Source organism: Pleurodeles waltl, chromosome 5 (assembly GCF_031143425.1).
Source record: "Pleurodeles waltl isolate 20211129_DDA chromosome 5, aPleWal1.hap1.20221129, whole genome shotgun sequence".
NCBI classification, from domain to species: domain Eukaryota; kingdom Metazoa; phylum Chordata; class Amphibia; order Caudata; family Salamandridae; genus Pleurodeles; species Pleurodeles waltl.
The window spans coordinates 537,547,279-537,564,754 of record NC_090444.1 but is presented as its reverse complement, the minus strand read 5'-3'; the positions used below and the strand labels follow the sequence as shown (position 1 = coordinate 537,564,754).

Below are 17,476 nucleotides of genomic sequence, written 5' to 3'. Positions count from 1 at the left end.
TTACATTTTCTTTAAACACGTTTTCAGTTGCGTTTCTGTTCCAATAGGTGCTACTACCTTTTGACTTTCATTTTACATGGTATTTTAATTGTTAATTTTTTTATGTTTCTAATTAAATGTTCTGTCTTACGTTATAGCACTAACTGGACATAGATAAATATTTACTGTGTCACACTGTAACTGGGTTGCAACTTTGCTACCACTTCCTAAAGTGTCTTTCTAGCTCATATTTGTACATAGTGAGTCAAGTGCTCAAAAGGAATACACTTGTTATCAAGCTGGAGTGCCAAAGTATTGGTGACACAGGGATACTAATGGTAAACAGTAGTAGCCATTGAGTGACATGGATTCTGAGAATTCACACATGCAGATAGACATTGTGTAATGTTTATGAATTACTAAAAGATTCTGGTAATGGAAAGCTAAGAATGCACTAACGTGTCCTTCGGTTGGAAGATTAATGTAAATGCCTTTTGTGCGAAGTAAGAGGACAATGTTGCTTTTTTCAAGGTACCACAGCTTTACAGAATGGTAGATGGATGTTTTGTTTGTTTTCACAGTAGATAACAATAGTTTTAGGATTGGTTTTATGAGTAGTATTAACAGTCTTCAATCTTTTCAAAAGGCGCACTTCGCTTCATGAGAAGGATAATTGGCTTGAAGGATGAGTTTTATAACCGGTACATCATTAAAGGAAATCTTTTTGAGCCAGTTATTAATGCACTTCTGGATAATGGAACAAGATACAATTTGTTAAATTCTGCTGTAATTGAACTCTTCGAATTCATAAGAGTGGTAAGTATTAATGTATAATATGTGTCCATTGTCCTTAAGCTAGGCATTTTATGTTTAGGAATTGTTAAATTGAAGTTCTATTTTAACTTTGGGCATATTAGTCCTCTTTTATAGATTATATATATTTTAAATACATTTATAGAGATGTTAATGCTCACAATTTGCAAGTGTGGTGTGGACTGTACACCTGAGATAAGCCATTGCTTTTCAGTTAAATTGTGTTAATGATTGCTTCTCATAAATTCACAAGCCTGTTAGGATTTCCTTTTAATCAAGGCAATATGTGACAGCTCATCACCCTTCAGTTATGCAGTTAAATAACTGGATCATCCAAACATTTGGTAGATCATCTGCTAGCATCAAGTGGATATTTTGAGGAAAAGTAGGTACATTCATTTTATTTTTTCTAGATATGGTCCATAATTGTAATTAGAGCCAGGACCCAGACCCTCAGTAGGACTTTGCACACTTCATAAACATCGCCCAATTTTTATCTTGTTACTTTTCTACAAACATTGGCAGATCTGTGAATACCTAAAGCATTTCACACTGCCCATGTCTCATAATCAGTCTCTGGCAGTTATAGTTGGAATTCCACAGGTAATCCCACTGTAGTCAGGAAGGATAATGACTAGCGAGCATAACAGCACAAGCTGTCTTTTTCTTGCCCTTTGAAAAAGAATGAAGGTTTTTTTTTACACTAGATAACTTTAGATTTATCTGCCTAGAAGACGGGAGTAGTTTATTTGAATTGTCTTAGGTGGGGTAAGTTTAGGCATCCTTTTCACTTTCACTGTGGATGGTGTCTTGTTTTTAGCTTCTAAGCTTAAACACATGCAAAATAATGGTGGATAGTTTTGTTATGTGTAGGAGTCTGGGCTTTTGACACACAAACACACACACACACACAGAGACACACACACACACACACAGAGACACACACAGACACACACACACACAGACACACACACACACACACCTCTCGAGGCGAGGTCATCCTCCTTTCCCCCCCCAGGGCCCATTTGGTGCCTTGACAGTCGGGAAATTTAATAGTTAGAGAGGCATGTCCACCTTCTTGTCAGTTCCACCACTAAGGTGAGCTACCTGATGCGGACAGAAAATTTGAAAGTCTGCCATCTTTGTGTGATGGTAAAATTAGGAACTCGGGGACGGGATTATGCCCTCTTTCCAGAGGAAGTAGTCATATGGGGGTGTAGTGACTCTGGGGTAGGTAGCCCATTGGCTACTACCCTACACTCTCTTAATGCCCCTTAATTGAGTACCAACTTCAAACGTCTAGCACCAACCTGTTTCCTAAAATCTACTCCAAGAATAAGCCAACCAAGCCTCAGCACTTCTTCAGAAAAAGGCATGCATACACCCATAATTAAAGAAAACAAACCTAGACCCACAGGACCCCAACAACTGCAGACGGATTACAAATGGACCTTTCCTGTGCAAACTGATTAGAAAGAGCAGCATTCACACAGATGTCATAATTTATTTAAGAGAACAAATACTTTCAGACTACCAAACTGGATTTGGCCCAGGAAGAGGCACTGAATCTGCACTCATCACTATCTGGGATGAGCTTAAAAACACAGTCAACAGCAGTGGAGTGACTGCACTACTTCTCCTAGACCTCTCAGCTGCCTTTGACACTGTTGACCATGACTCAATTCAAAGACTCAATGAAGCCAGCATAGAAGGAACTGCTCTCAACTGGATCACAACCTACCTTCAAAACAGAACAAATGTCGTCTATTCTCCCCCTTTCTCATCCAACCCCTACTTCACAAAAGCAAGTGTCTCTTGAGGATCAATCATCTCACCTACGCTTTTTAATATCTACATGATGTCATTACCTCAATTGAGAAATTAATTTAAACTCACAAGCTACAACTATACAGATGACACACAAATACTCAAATTGGTATGCCCCAAAGACATTGGAAACTCACAAATCTTCAGTTGCCTCAGAGCTGTTGATCAGTTGATGACTTGGAGACATCTCAAACTGAATGTTTCCAAAATGGAAATACTCGCATGTGGCGAAAAATTATGACCCACTGTGTGGCTGGCCTGATGATCTGGGACCACCTCCTCAAGTATCTAAGGAATTTTAAAACCCTGGAATTACCGTAGACTCCAAGTTAACAATGAATGCCCAGGTGGACAAATTAGCACAATCAAGCTTCATCACCTTGAAAACTCTGACGCATCTTCCCCCACCTCGGAATGCCACACAAGGTCCATGCTACTATCTCCCCTGTACTATATAAACTACATTACGGCATTGGCCTCTACTATGGATCATCTCTATCTAACATGAAAAAAACTAAAACACATTCAGAACTCGACTGCCAGACTACAACTACAAGAAAAGCCACAAGTCCACATCTCCCCTGCCTTGAGGGCACTACATTGTTTACCGGTTGCCAGAAGATCCACCTTCAAGCTGCTTTGTATCACCCACAAAGCAATACATGGAACAGGACTGCTTTTCATCGTGAATAAAATCACCAAATACATTCAACAATATGTATAATTCTTTAAGAAATATGTATAATTAATATTTTATACTAATAAAATATGTACATTTTTTTAAGCCTGTCTAACAAATGTATATTTACTCAGTTAAATGTGTGTGTATGTGTATATATATATGTGTGTGTGTGTGTATATTTATATGTTCGGTGGCATGTGTAGCTGCAGATACACATGCTGTGCACATCCCGCCATCTGGTGTTGGGCTCGGAGTGTTACAAGTTGTTTTTCTTCGAAGAAGTCTTTTCGAGTCACGAGATCGAGGGACTCCTCCCATTTCGGCTCCATTGCGCATGGGCGTCGACTCCATCTTAGATTGTTTTTTTCCGCCATCGGGTTCGGACGTGTTCCTTTTCGCTCCGTGTTTCGGGTCGGAAAGTTAGTTAGAATCTCGAAAAAATCGTCTGTATTGTTTGCGTTCGGTATCGGGTTAGTTATAACCGATCGACACAGACTTTTGAAGAGCTCCGGTGGCCCTTCGGGGTTTTTTCTATCCCCCCGTCGGGGCCTGGTCGGCCCGGCCACGTGTCTCTTCAAGGCTGATGGAACGGACCCCATTCCGCTTCTGCCCAAAATGCCATAACAAGTATCCATATACAGATCCGCATCTGGTCTGTAACTTGTGTCTGTTTCCAGAGCACAAGGAGGATACCTGTGAAGCCTGTCGAGCGTTTCGGTCGAGGAAGACATTGAGACCGAAGAGCAAGAAGACTGCAGATGGCGCCGACAGGACAAGGGCGTTTCCAGGAGGAAGAAGAAAGCTTTTCCATCCATGAATCGGACTCGGACGAGCTCGATCCTGAAGAAACGCCGAAAACCGTGAGTAAGACGTCGAAACATAAAACTCATGAGAAGACAACAAAAGCCCAGGGGACGCCACCGCCAACAGGCCATGGCTTAACCCGAAAAATAGGTGACCGATCATCGGCACCGAAAAAGGGCACGCTGGTGGCGAAGTCATCGGACTCCGGTCGAGATACCGCCACACAGCAATCTCGGGCTCGAGATAGTGGCTCCGAGCAGGTTCGGCACCGAGACAGCGGCACCGAGAGACCACGACACCGAAAACAAAAAAGGTTTTGTCGGAACCGAAAAAAGTAGCCGAAAAGGTTTCGATACAGAAACATCCGGCTTCGGAACCGAAATGAGGTTCCTACACAGAGGAACAAGGACTGTCCTCACAAATGAAAAAACATACATTTGGACAGGAATTGGAGACAATGGAGTCGGACTACACCCAAAGACAGCTCCACATCCAAAAAGAAACGGGAAAGATCAGCACTCTCCCTCCTATTAGGATGAAACGCAAACTTGCCTTCCAGGAGAAAGACAAGCAGCCACAGGCAAAGGTGGCTAAACAAGTAACCCCGCCACCATCTCCACAATGCTCTCCGCAACCATCACCGGTAGCCACTCCACCTATGATGCCATCCCTGACCCACACATGGATGAGTCAAGATGACACTGACGCATGGGACCTTTTTGATGCACCAGTGTCAGATAATAGTCCTGACTGTTATCCAGCTAGACCGTTGCCACCAGAAGATAGTACAGCCTTACGCACAAGTGGTGTCGAGGGCAGCGGCATTTCATAATGTCAGCCTACATGCAGAGCCCATTGAAGACGACTTTCTATTTAATACACTGTCGTCCACACACAGCCAGTACCAGAGTCTTCCCATGCTACCTGGGATGCTCAAACACTCCAAACAAGTGTTTCAGGAGCCTGTAAAAGGAAGGGCCATTACTCCAAGAGTGGAGAAAAAATATAAACCGCCACCAACAGACCCCGTGTACATCACACAACAGCTAACACCGGACTCAGTTGTAGTAGGGGCAGCTCGCAAAAGAGCAAACTCACATACTTCAGGAGATGCACCTCCTCCAGATAAGGAAAGTCGCAAATTCGACGCAGCAGGCAAAAGGGTGGCGGCACAGGCAGCAAACCAGTGGCGTATTGCAAATTCACAGGCTTTGTTGGCCAGATACGATAGGGCTCATTGGGACGAAATGCAACATTTTATAGAACATTTGCCCAAGGAGTTCCACAAAAGAGCACAGCAAGTAGTTGAAGAAGGACAGAGTATCTCCAACAATCAGATGCGGTCAGCTATGGATGCTGCAGAGACAGCTGCTAGAACTGTCAACACAGCAGTGACAATAAGGAGACATGCATGGCTGCCTACATCAGGATTTAAACCAGAAATACAGCAAGCTGTGCTCAATATGCCATTTAACGGACAGCAGTTGTTTGGGCCGGAGGTGGAAACTGCTATCGACAAACTTAAGAAAGACACTGACACGGCCAAAGCCATGGGCGCACTCTACTCCCCACAGAGGAAGGAACAGGAGTTTACTCTCTGTACTTTCTCATACCCAAAAAAGACAAGAGTCTGAGACCTATATTAGATCTCAGAACATTAAATACCTACATCAAATCAGATCACTTTCACATGGTGACATTACAAGACGTAATCCCACTGCTCAAACAACAAGACTACATGACAACACTAGACCTAAAGGATGCATATTTCCATATACCGATACATCCTTCACACAGAAAGTACTTAAGGTTTGTATTCCAGGGGGTACACTACCAATTCAAGGTGTTGCCGTTCGGAATAACAACTGCGCCAAGAGTTTTTACAAAATGCCTAGCAGTCGTAGCTGCACATATCAGAAGGCAGCAAATACATGTGTTCCCGTACCTAGACGATTGGTTAATCAAAACAAACACGCTAGAACGGTGTTCACAACACACAAAGTATGTCATAGAAACCCTTCACAAACTAGGTTTCTCAATTAACTAACCAAGTCACACCTTCTGCCGTGTCAAACACAGCAATACTTAGGGGCGACAATCAACACAGCAAAAGGGATTGCCACGCCAAGCCCACAAAGGGTTCAGGCATTTCACAATGTAATACAGGCCATGTATCCAAATCAAAAAATACAAGTCAAAAAGGTAATGAAACTCCTAGGCATGATGTCCTCATGAATAGCCATTGTCCCAAACGCAAGGTTGCACATGCGGCCCTTACAACAGTGCCTAGCATCACAGTGGTCACAGACACAGGGTCAAATTCTAGATCTGGTGTTGGTAGACCGCCAAACATACACCTCGCTTCAATGGTGGAACAGTATAAATTTAAACCAAGGGCGGCCTTTCCAAGACCCAGTGCCACAATACGTAATAACAGATGCCTCCATGATAGGGTGGGGAGCACACCTCAGTCAGTACAGCATCCAAGGACAATGGGACACTCACCAAAAACTTTCACATAAATCACTTAGAACTATTGGCAGTATTTCTAGCGCTGAAAGCATTTCAACCCATAATAAGCTACAAACACATTCTTGTCAAAACAGACAACATGACAACGATGTATTAACTAAACAAACAGGGAGGCACACACTCAACACAGTTGTGTCTCCTGGCACAGAAAATATGGCATTGGGCGATTCACAACCACATTCGCCTAATAGCACAATTTATTCCAGGAATTCAGAACCAGCTAGCGGACAATCTTTCTCGGGATCACCAACAGATCCACGAATGGGAGATTCACCCCCACATACTGAATACTTACTTCCAAAGTTGGGGAACGCCACAAATAGATCTATTTGCAACAAAGGAAAACGCAAAATGACAAAACTTCGCATCCAGGTACCCACAAGATCAGTCTCAGGGCAATGCGTTATGGATGAGTTGGTCAGGGATATTTGCTTACGCTTTTCCCCCTCTCCCACTCCTTCCATATCTAGTAAACAAGCTGAGTCAAAACAAACTCAAACTCATACTAATAGCACCAACATGGGCAAGGCAACCTTGGTACACAACACTACTAGACCTCTCAGTAGTGCCTCATGTCAAACTACCAAACATACCAGATCTGTTAACGCAACACAAACAACAGATCAGACACCCAAATCCAGCATCGCTGAATCTAGCAATCTGGCTCCTGAAGTCCTAGAGTTCGGACATTTAGACCTTACACAGGAATGTATGGAGGTCATAAAACAAGCTAGGAAACCTACTACTAGACATTGTTATGCAAATAAGTGGAAAAGATTTGTATATTACTGCCACAATAATCAAATTCAACCCTTACATGCATCTGCCAAAGACATCATAGGATACTTACTACATTTGCAAAAATCAAAGCTAGCTTTCTCTTCCATTACAATACATCTTACAGCAATTTCAGCTTACCTGCAAATTACGCACTCAACTTCTCTATTTAGAATACCAGTCATAAAAGCATTTATGGAAGGTCTAAAGAGAATTATACCACCAAGAACACCACCAGTTCCTTCATGGAACCTCAACATTGTCTTAACACGACTCATGGGTCCACCTTTTGAGCCCATGCACTCTTGTGAAATGCAATACTTAACATGGAAAGTTGCATTTTTAATTGCCATCACATCTTTAAGAAGAGTAAGTGAGATTCAAGCATTTACCTTACAAGAACCATTTATTCAGATACACAAGCATAAAGTAGTTCTACGGACAAATCCAAAATTTTTACCAAAAGTCATATCACCGTTCCACTTAAATCAAACAGTAGAATTACCAGTGTTCTTCCCACAGCCAGACTCTGTAGCGGAAAGAGCACTACATACATTGGACATCAAAAGAGCGTTAATGTACTACATTGACAGAACAAAACTAATTAGCAAAACAAAACAATTATTTATTGCTTTCCAAAAACCTCATACAGGAAATCCAATTTCTAAGCAAGGCATTGCTACATGGATAGTTAAGTGCATTCAAACCTGTTATCTTAAAGCTAAAAGAGAACTGCCTATTACACCAAAGGCACACTCAACTAGAAAGAAAGGTGCTACCATGGCCTTTCTAGGAAATATTCCAATGACAGAAATATGTAAGGCAGCTACATAGTCTACGCCTCATACATTTACCAAACACTACTGTGTAGACGTGCTAACAACACAGCAAGCCACAGTAGGCCAAGCAGTACTACGAACATTGTTTCAGACAACTTCAACTCCTACAGGCTGAACCACCGCTTTTGGGGAGATAACTGCTGACTAGTCTATGCACAGCATGTGTATCTGCAGCTACACATGCCACCAAACGGAAAATGTCACTTACCCAGTGTACATCTGTTCGTGGCATTAGTCGCTGCAGATTCACATGCGCCCACCCGCCTCCCCGGGAGCCTGTAGCCGTTTAGAAGTTGATCTTCAACATTTGTAAATATATTACTTTAAACTACATTATGTACATACGTTTTCACTCCATTGCATGAGCACTATTACTAGCATACACAACTCCTACCTCACCCTCTGCGGGGGAAAACAATCTAAGATGGAGTCGACGCCCATGCGCAATGATGGCGGGATGTGCACAGCATGTGAATCTGCAGCGACTAATGCCACGAACAGATGTACACTGGGTAAGTGACATTTTCCGTGTGTGTGTGTGTGTGTGTGTGTGCATGTATGTATACAAGTTATGTTTATGTAGAAATATATGTGTATATTGACCCGACCAGCCCCCCCTCAAACACAGCCCCAACTTTTGCCGGCAAGTCCGGAGGAGTTAATGAGAAAAACAAGGAGTCACCTCCCAGCCAGGACCGCCCGAGGTGTCCAGTGCTGAGGTGATCCTTCCTTAGAAAATCCTCGATCTTGGCATGGAGGATTTAGCCCAATAGGTTTAGGGATGTGCCCCCCTCCCCAAAGGGAGGAGACATAAGGAGAGTGTAACCACCCTCAGGGACAGTAGCCATTGGCTACTGCCCTCCAGGCCTAAACACACCCCTAAATCTAGTATTTAGAGGCAACCCTAACCCAAGCAATCCGATTCCTGACGACCTAACAAGGAGGACTGCTGACTTGAAAGCCCAGCAGAGATGGAAACGACAACTGCTTTGGCCCCAGCCCACCGGCCTGTCTCCAGATTCAAAGAACCTGCAACATTGACGCATCCTGAGGGCCCAGCGACCTCTGCCCACTCAGAGGACTGCACTGCAATTCCAAAGGACCAAGAAACTCCTGTGGACAGCGGCTCTGTCCAAAGCAACAAAGAAGAAACCATCTTTAAAGGGACTCCACCTCACTCCTGAAGCGTGAGTCCCCAACACACTGCACCCAATGCCCCCGGCCTGTGTCCAGAGAAGTCAACACGGCTGAGAGGACCCCCAGGCGACTCTAATGACGTGTCCACCCTGAGCTGACCTCCCTGCATCCCCACGACAACACCTGAAGAGAAAATCCAGAGGACCCCCCTGACCGTGACTGCCCGGTAACAAAGAACCCGAAGCCTGGAATAAGCACTGCACCCGCAGCCCCCAGGCCCGAGATGAACCAACTACTAGTGTAGGAATGACCAGCAGGCGGCCCTCCTCTTTGCCAATTCAGCGGCTGACCCAAGAAGCCCCCCTGTGCCCTGCCTGCATCATCAGAGTGACCCCGGGTCCCTCCATTTATTCCAGTACAAAACCCGACACCTTGTTTGCACACTGCACCCGGCCACCCCTGTGACTGAGGGTGTATTTTGTGTGTCTGTTTGGGACACCCCCCCTGGTCTGCTCCCAGAGGATGCAGGTACTTACCTGCTAGCGGACTGGAACCGGAGCACCCCTAGTCTCTATAGGTGCGTATGTTATTTGGGCCCCTCTTTGACCTCTGCACCTGACCTGCCCTGTGTTGCTGGTCCTGGGTGTTTGAGGTTAGCTTGAACCCCCAGCAGTGGGCTGCCTATACCCCGGAGACTGAACTTGTAAGTGCTTTACCTACCTGACAAACTAACGTTTACTTACCTCCCCCAGGAACTGTTGAATTTTGCACTGTGTCCACTTTTAAAATAGCTTATTGCCATTTTATGCCAAACTGTGTACATTAATGTTTTCATTCCAGGTTCTATTTATACCTATGCAAAGTACCTTACGTTTTATGTATTTACTTGAAATCTTAATCTTGTGGTTCTAAAATAAATTAAGAAAATGATATTTTTCTATATAAAAGCTATTGGCCTGGAGTTAAGTCTTTGAGCGTGTGTTCCTCATTTATTGCCTGTGTGTGTGTGTACAACAAATGATTAACACTACCCTCTGATAAGCCTAACTGCTCGACCACACTACCACAAATAGAGCATTAGTATTATCTATTATTGCCACTATCAACCTCAAAAGGGAACCCCTGGACTCTGTGCACACTAGCTCTCACTTTGAGATAGTATATATAAAGCCAGCTTCCTACAGACTACCACTGGAAGTGACGCCCATTCTGACTTTAGTTGTGAGGGTCACTGAAAAAAGGTTAAAATAATGTTGTAGTCCGTTGACTCTGTGACCGCAGTAATGTTTTTAACTTAAAAAATAAATAAAAAAAATTGCCAGTTATAGTTAGCAGAGCTAACTGTAACCTGCGCCTCTGCCTTGCACTGCTTATGACATCATATATTACATCACTTGTGACATGGTCTATGACATCATTTATGACATCATTGATATCTCAAATGGCTTCACCGATGACATGATCCAAGCTTCTTTGGTACATATTACTCTATAAACTAGCATGGCGTTAGAGGCTTATAAGTAAGTGCAAGGTAGCTCCGAGTCATTACAGGAAACTTGGGGACCCAGGCCTAAACTTTGTTGATTAGAACTGCAAAACAAGCATTCCATCAAACACATATACAAATAACACATTTTATGTAATTTGAAAGCAAATAAAATAAACATATTCAATTTCAATTGAAAAGTTGTAGCTTTTCTAAATTCTGTAGTAGCTACACCTCATCCATACTATATTCTGTTTGATGCACCTGCACTTCTCCCGTGAATTAAATGTAGGATACCTATTTCATTTTTAGTCTCCAAATTCAAATTCCTTGACATTTACAGAATGTTTTCAATTGTATATTTAGCCACTTTATTTATATACACTTTATTAATCTGTTAATATAAATTTTCTAAGCAGTCATGGACCTACTGAGGAAGCTTTTCAAACCCAACGGGGTCCCCGGACCACATGTTCATTCCCTGAAAATTGGTCAACAGAAGGTTATAGACTGCATTGCTCCAAAGTTAAATTCCTTCTTTGCATTAACATAGGTGACAAGTAATACTCATTGCTAAAAAAAAAAAAACATGGTGTCCAGTGAACAAACCAAGTCTGATATTGGCTACATGATGACGGTTGAAAACACCACCTAATGCCCAATTCCTCATCTGCATTGTTGCAAGTTATGCCCAGGAGGCAAGTGAGACCTCAAATAAGGCACAGGGTATGGCCAAAAGCACCAGACTGTGCTCAGCCACTGTCAGCCATTGCCGGAGGCCATTTCTAGATCACACTGAGTCCATTGGCAGCTTGCCACAGCTGTAAGTTATTGGCAGCAGTTACTGTTCCTAGGTAAATGCCAACTGAGCACAGGAAGGAGATTGATGAAGGCTGCCCAGAGAACCACAGCTTAAACTTCAAGGTCATGCCTACTGGGTACTGAGAGAAGTGTATTGGAAGAACTCAGTTTATTATGGATCGTGCTTCTGAACTTTATACAATTTGTTACTGAATTGAAAAAATTGAAAACAAAAAAAAAAAAAGAAAGAAAAGTCTGTGGTTATGGTATACTAAGATCAGTAACTTTTCAGTACTTGAAATAAAACGTCATAGAAAAATGTAAAACCCAATAACCAAAATGTAAGTACTGATGGTTACAATTTTCAGTGGCCCTTTAATGTAATGTTGCATGATATCTTTTACAATTATCTCTCCATAGATGTAGATAATATCTGCTGCAGTTCTACTACATAGTACTGCTTCTTTTCAAGGTTGATTGTATTGTGTTTGGTGTATTACAAGCTCATCCTGTGCGAAGCTTACTTGGAAATGTCAAATTAACCCGCTTCAGAGATGTATCCAGGGCCACCATGAGCCATTTCATATTTGATAATGTATTTGTTCCCATAAGTGTTTAGATTCATGCAATCATTGTTATATCAAACCTTGTAAACACACCCTTGCTGGTGAGGTACTTAATTATTTGGCAAAAATGTACTTTAAAAAGTTGATAGACAAATGTGCAGATTCCACTTAACCTCAATTTCTCATGGATTGCTTCATTTTATTGTATTGCATATTGCATCGAAACAGTAGGAATTCTCCAGTAAGAATAACACCAAATGTGTTATGTTTGTAACCCAGAGCCCAGTGCATGGACTGTTTTGTACAGCCAGTTCAGTTCAGTTCACTTCCTGCCCACATTCTAGCAGAAAAATACAATTTCTTTGTTTAATTTCATGTCACATCCTCCCATTAATTTTCTTGTCTGTCACCTCCATGTAAATGTATGTTTCTCGTTATTTTAACCATTTCTTTGTCAACCATCTCCCCTATTTTCTCTCAGTTTATATTTTACAATTATTTTAGATTTGTTTGCAGACTGCTCTGGTTGTCAACAACAGACACACAGTGAGTGAGCTTTGCATCAGCCCCCTTTTTCTATTGGATTATTTGGATCAGCCCTCTAGAGCCATTGCTTTGAGAATAAAAGCCACAATGCCCAAGTCTTTTGCCCAGACGACTCATTTGAAAAAAAAACTTAGTTTCTGAGGAGAAATGAAGTTGAAAGGAGGGAAATACATTTGTCGATCTAAACATGCATTTTCATTCACTCAGCATTTTACTCTCTAAATTACCCATGCCAATTATCCATTCAATGACACCCCCACACTCACTAATTAGTGATAAATTGCTTTGATTTATCAAAAGATAGTCTGGCCTATTAGCTTTATTTTTAGTGCTTGTTTAGGAATTTATTTTAGATAATTTAAAGTATCCTTAAAGAAACCCTTTTTACCAACTCATACTCTGGTTTACCAACTCATACTCTGGTTTACCCACCATCAGGTAAATAGACATCTTCTCTTGGAGGTAACCCAAGATGGAAGCCACTGAAGTGGCCTTCCTGGTCAGTCTGCAGCTTGTGGAAGTCTCCAAAGCAGTGTGTAGAAATTGTTCCTTACTACAAATGACACTGTGTATGCTTATTGTAAACAAATGGCTCCCTGTTGCAGTTACCCCCCACTTTTTGCCTGATACTGATGCTGACTTGACTGAGAAGTGTGCTGGGACCCTGCTAACCAGGCCCCAGCACCAGTGTTCCTTCATCTAAAATGTACCATTGTATCCACAATTGGCACACCCTGGCATTCAGATAAGTCCCTTGTAACTGGTACTTCTAGTACCAAGGGCCCTGATGCCAAGGAAGGTCTCTAAGGGCTGCAGCATGTCTTATGCCACCCTAGAGACCCCTCACTCAGCACAGACACACTGCTTACAAGCCTGTGTGTGCTAGTGAGAACAAAATGAGTAAGTCGACATGGCACTCCCCTCAGGGTGCCATGCCAGCCTCTCACTGCCTATGCAGTATAGGTAAGACACCCCTCTAGCAGGCCTTACAGCCCTAAGGCAGGGTGCACTATACCATAGGTGAGGGTACCAGTGCATGAGCACTGTGCCCCTACAGTGTCTAAACAAAACCTTAGACATTGTAAGTGCAGGGTAGCCATAAGAGTATATGGTCTGGGAGTCTGTCAAACACGAACTCCACAGCACCATAATGGCTACACTGAAAACCGGGAAGTTTGGTATCAAACTTCTCAGCACAATAAATGCACACTGATGCCAGTGTACATTTTATTGCAAAACACACCCCAGAGGGCACCTTAGAGGTGCCCCCTGAAACTTAACCGACTGTCTGTGTAGGCTGACTAGTTCCAGCAGCCTGCCACACCAGAGACATGTTGCTGGCCCCATGGGGAGAGTGCCTTTGTCACTCTGAGGCCAGTAACACAGCCTGCACTGGGTGGAGATGCTAACACCTCCCCCAGGCAGGAGCTGTGACACCTGGCGGTGAGCCTCAAAGGCTCACCCCTTTGTCACAGCCCAGCAGGGCACTCCAGCTTAGTGGAGTTGCCCGCCCCCTCCGGCCACGGCCCCCACTTTTGGCGGCAAGGCTGGAGGGAACAAAGAAAGCAACAAGGAGGAGTCACTGGCCAGTCAGGACAGCCCCTAAGGTGTCCTGAGCTGAAGTGACTCTAACTTTTAGAAATCCTCCATCTTGCAGATGGAGGATTCCCCCAATAGGGTTAGGATTGTGACCCCCTCCCCTTGGGAGGAGGCACAAAGAGGGTGTACCCACCCTCAGGGCTAGTAGCCATTGGCTACTAACCCCCCAGACCTAAACACGCCCTTAAATTGAGTATTTAAGGGCTACCCTGAACCCTAGAAAATTAGATTCCTGCAACTACAAGAAGAAGGACTGCCCAGCTGAAAACCCCTGCAGCGGAAGACCAGAAGACGACAACTGCCTTGGCTCCAGAAACTCACCGGCCTGTCTCCTGCCTTCCAAAGATCCTGCTCCAGCGACGCCTTCCAAAGGGACCAGCGACCTCGACATCCTCTGAGGACTGCCCCTGCTTCGAAAAGACAAGAAACTCCCGAGGACAGCGGACCTGCTCCAAGAAAAGCTGCAACTTTGTTTCCAGCAGCTTTAAAGAACCCGGCAAGCTCCCCGCAAGAAGCGTGAGACTTGCAACACTGCACCCGGCGACCCCGACTCGGCTGGTGGAGATCCGACACCTCAGGAGGGACCCCAGGACTACTCTGATACTGTGAGTACCAAAACCTGTCCCCCCTGAACCCCCACAGCGCCGCCTGCAGAGGGAATCCCGAGGCTTCCCCTGACCGCGACTCTTTGAACCTAAAGTCCCGACGCCTGGGAGAGACCCTGCACCCGCAGCCCCCAGGACCTGAAGGACCGGACTTTCACTGGAGAAGTGACCCCCAGGAGTCCCTCTCCCTTGTCCAAGTGGAGGTTGCCCCGAGGAACCCCCCCCTTGCCTGCCTGCAGCGCTGAAGAGATCCCGAGATCTCTCATAGACTAACATTGCGAACCCGACGCCTGTTTCTACACTGCACCCGGCCGCCCCCGCGCTGCTGAGGGTGAAATTTCTGTGTGGGCTTGTGTCCCCCCCGGTGCCCTACAAAACCCCCCTGGTCTGCCCTCCGAAAACGCGGGTACTTACCTGCAAGCAGACCGGAACCGGGGCACCCCCTTCTCTCCATTCTAGCCTATGTGTTTTGGGCACCACTTTGAACTCTGCACCTGACCGGCCCTGAGCTGCTGGTGTGGTGACTTTGGGGTTGCTCTGAACCCCCAACGGTGGGCTACCTTGGACCAAGAACTAAGCCCTGTAAGTGTCTTACTTACCTGGTTACCCTAACAAATACTTACCTCCCCTAGGAACTGTGAAAATTGCACTAAGTGTCCACTTTTAAAACAGCTACTTGTGAATAACTTGAAAAGTATACATGCAATGTTGATGATTTGAAGTTCCTAAAGTACTTACCTGCAATACCTTTCGAATGAGATATTACATGTAGAATTTGAACCTGTGGTTCTTAAAATAAACTAAGAAAAGATATTTTTCTATATAAAAACCTATTGGCTGGATTTGTCTCTGAGTGTGTGTACCTCATTTATTGTCTATGTGTATGTACAACAAATGCTTAACACTACTCCTTGGATAAGCCTACTGCTCGACCACACTACCACAAAATAGAGCATTAGTATTATCTATTTTTACCACTATTTCACCTCTAAGGGGAACCCTTGGACTCTGTGCATGCTATTCCTTACTTTGAAATAGCACATACAGAGCCAACTTCCTACATTGGTGGATCAGCGGTGGGGTACAAGACTTTGCATTTGCTGGACTACTCAGCCAATACCTGATCACACGACAAATTCCAAAATTGTCATTCGAAATTGATTTTTGCAATTTGAAAAGTTTTCTAAATTCTTAAAAGACCTGCTAGGGCCTTGTGTTAGATCCTGTTTAGCATTTCTTTTAGAGTTTAAAAGTTTGTAAAAGTTTGAATTAGATTCTAGAACCAGTTGTAGATTCTTAAAAAGTATTCCAACTTTTAGAAGCAAAATGTCTAGCACAGATGTGACTGTGGTGGAACTCGACACCACACCTTACCTCCATCTTAAGATGAGGGAGCTAAGGTCACTCTGTAAAATAAAGAAAATAACAATGGGCCCCAAACCTACCAAAATACAGCTCCAGGAGCTTTTGGCAGAGTTTGAAAAGGCCAACCCCTCTGAGGGTGGCAACTCAGAGGAAGAGGATAGTGACTTGGAGGAAAATTCCCCCCTACCAGTCCTAACTAGGGAGAACAAGGTCCCTCAAACCCTGACTCCAAAAATAATAGTCAGAGATGCTGGTTCCCTCACAGGAGAGACCAAAACCTCTGAAATCACTGAGGATAACTCCAGTGAAGATGACCCCCTGTTAGCCAGGATGGTCAAAAGATTGGCTTTGGAAAAGCAGCTCCTAGCCATAGAAAGGGAAAGAAAAGAGATGGGCCTAGGTCCCATCGATGGTGGCAGCAACTTAAATAGGGTCAGAGATTCTCCTGACATCCTAAAAATCCCCAAAGGGATTGTAACAAAATATGAAGATGGTGATGACATCACCAAATGGTTCACAGCTTTTGAGAGGGCTTGTGTAACCAGAAAAGTAAACAGATCTCACTGGGGTGCTCTCCTTTGGGAAATGTTCACTGGAAAGTGTAGGGATAGACTCCTCACACTCTCTGGAAAAGATGCAGAATCTTATGACCTCATGAAGGGTACCCTGATTGAGGGCTTTGGATTCTCCACTGAGGAGTATAGAATTAGATTCAGGGGGGCTCAAAAATCCTCGAGCCAGACCTGGGTTGATTTTGTAGACTACTCAGTAAAAACACTAGATGGTTGGTTAACTGGAAATGAAGTGTGTAACTATGTTGGGCTTTATAATTTGTTTATGAAAGAACACATTTTAAGTAACTGCTTCAATGAAAAGTTGCATCAGTATCTGGTAGACCTAGGTCCAATTTCTCCCCAAGAATTGGGAAAGAAGGCAGACCACTGGGTCAAGACTAGGGTAACCAAAACTTCCACTGGGGGTGACCAAAAGAAAGGGGTTACAAAAACTCCCCAGGAGAAAGTGGGCGACACTAGAAACAAAGAAAAAGAGTCCTCTGTAGGCCCCCAAAAACCAGAACAGGTGGGAGGGCCCCAAGACACAACCCAAAACAAAGGTGG

At 43.9% G+C, this 17,476-nt stretch overlaps 1 protein-coding gene across 7 annotated transcripts in view; it reads left to right on the top strand.

Annotated features, from left to right (window-relative positions):
- Window positions 1-17,476, top strand: part of PPP4R3B (protein phosphatase 4 regulatory subunit 3B) — a 428,645-nt gene that overhangs the window by 275,612 nt on the left and 135,557 nt on the right. For all 7 annotated transcript variants that reach the window (XM_069234360.1, XM_069234358.1, XM_069234359.1 and 4 more), the window contains exon 12: window positions 626-795. In XM_069234360.1, the coding sequence (XP_069090461.1) occupies window positions 626-795 (170 nt within the window). The remainder of the gene's footprint in view (window positions 1-625; window positions 796-17,476) is intronic.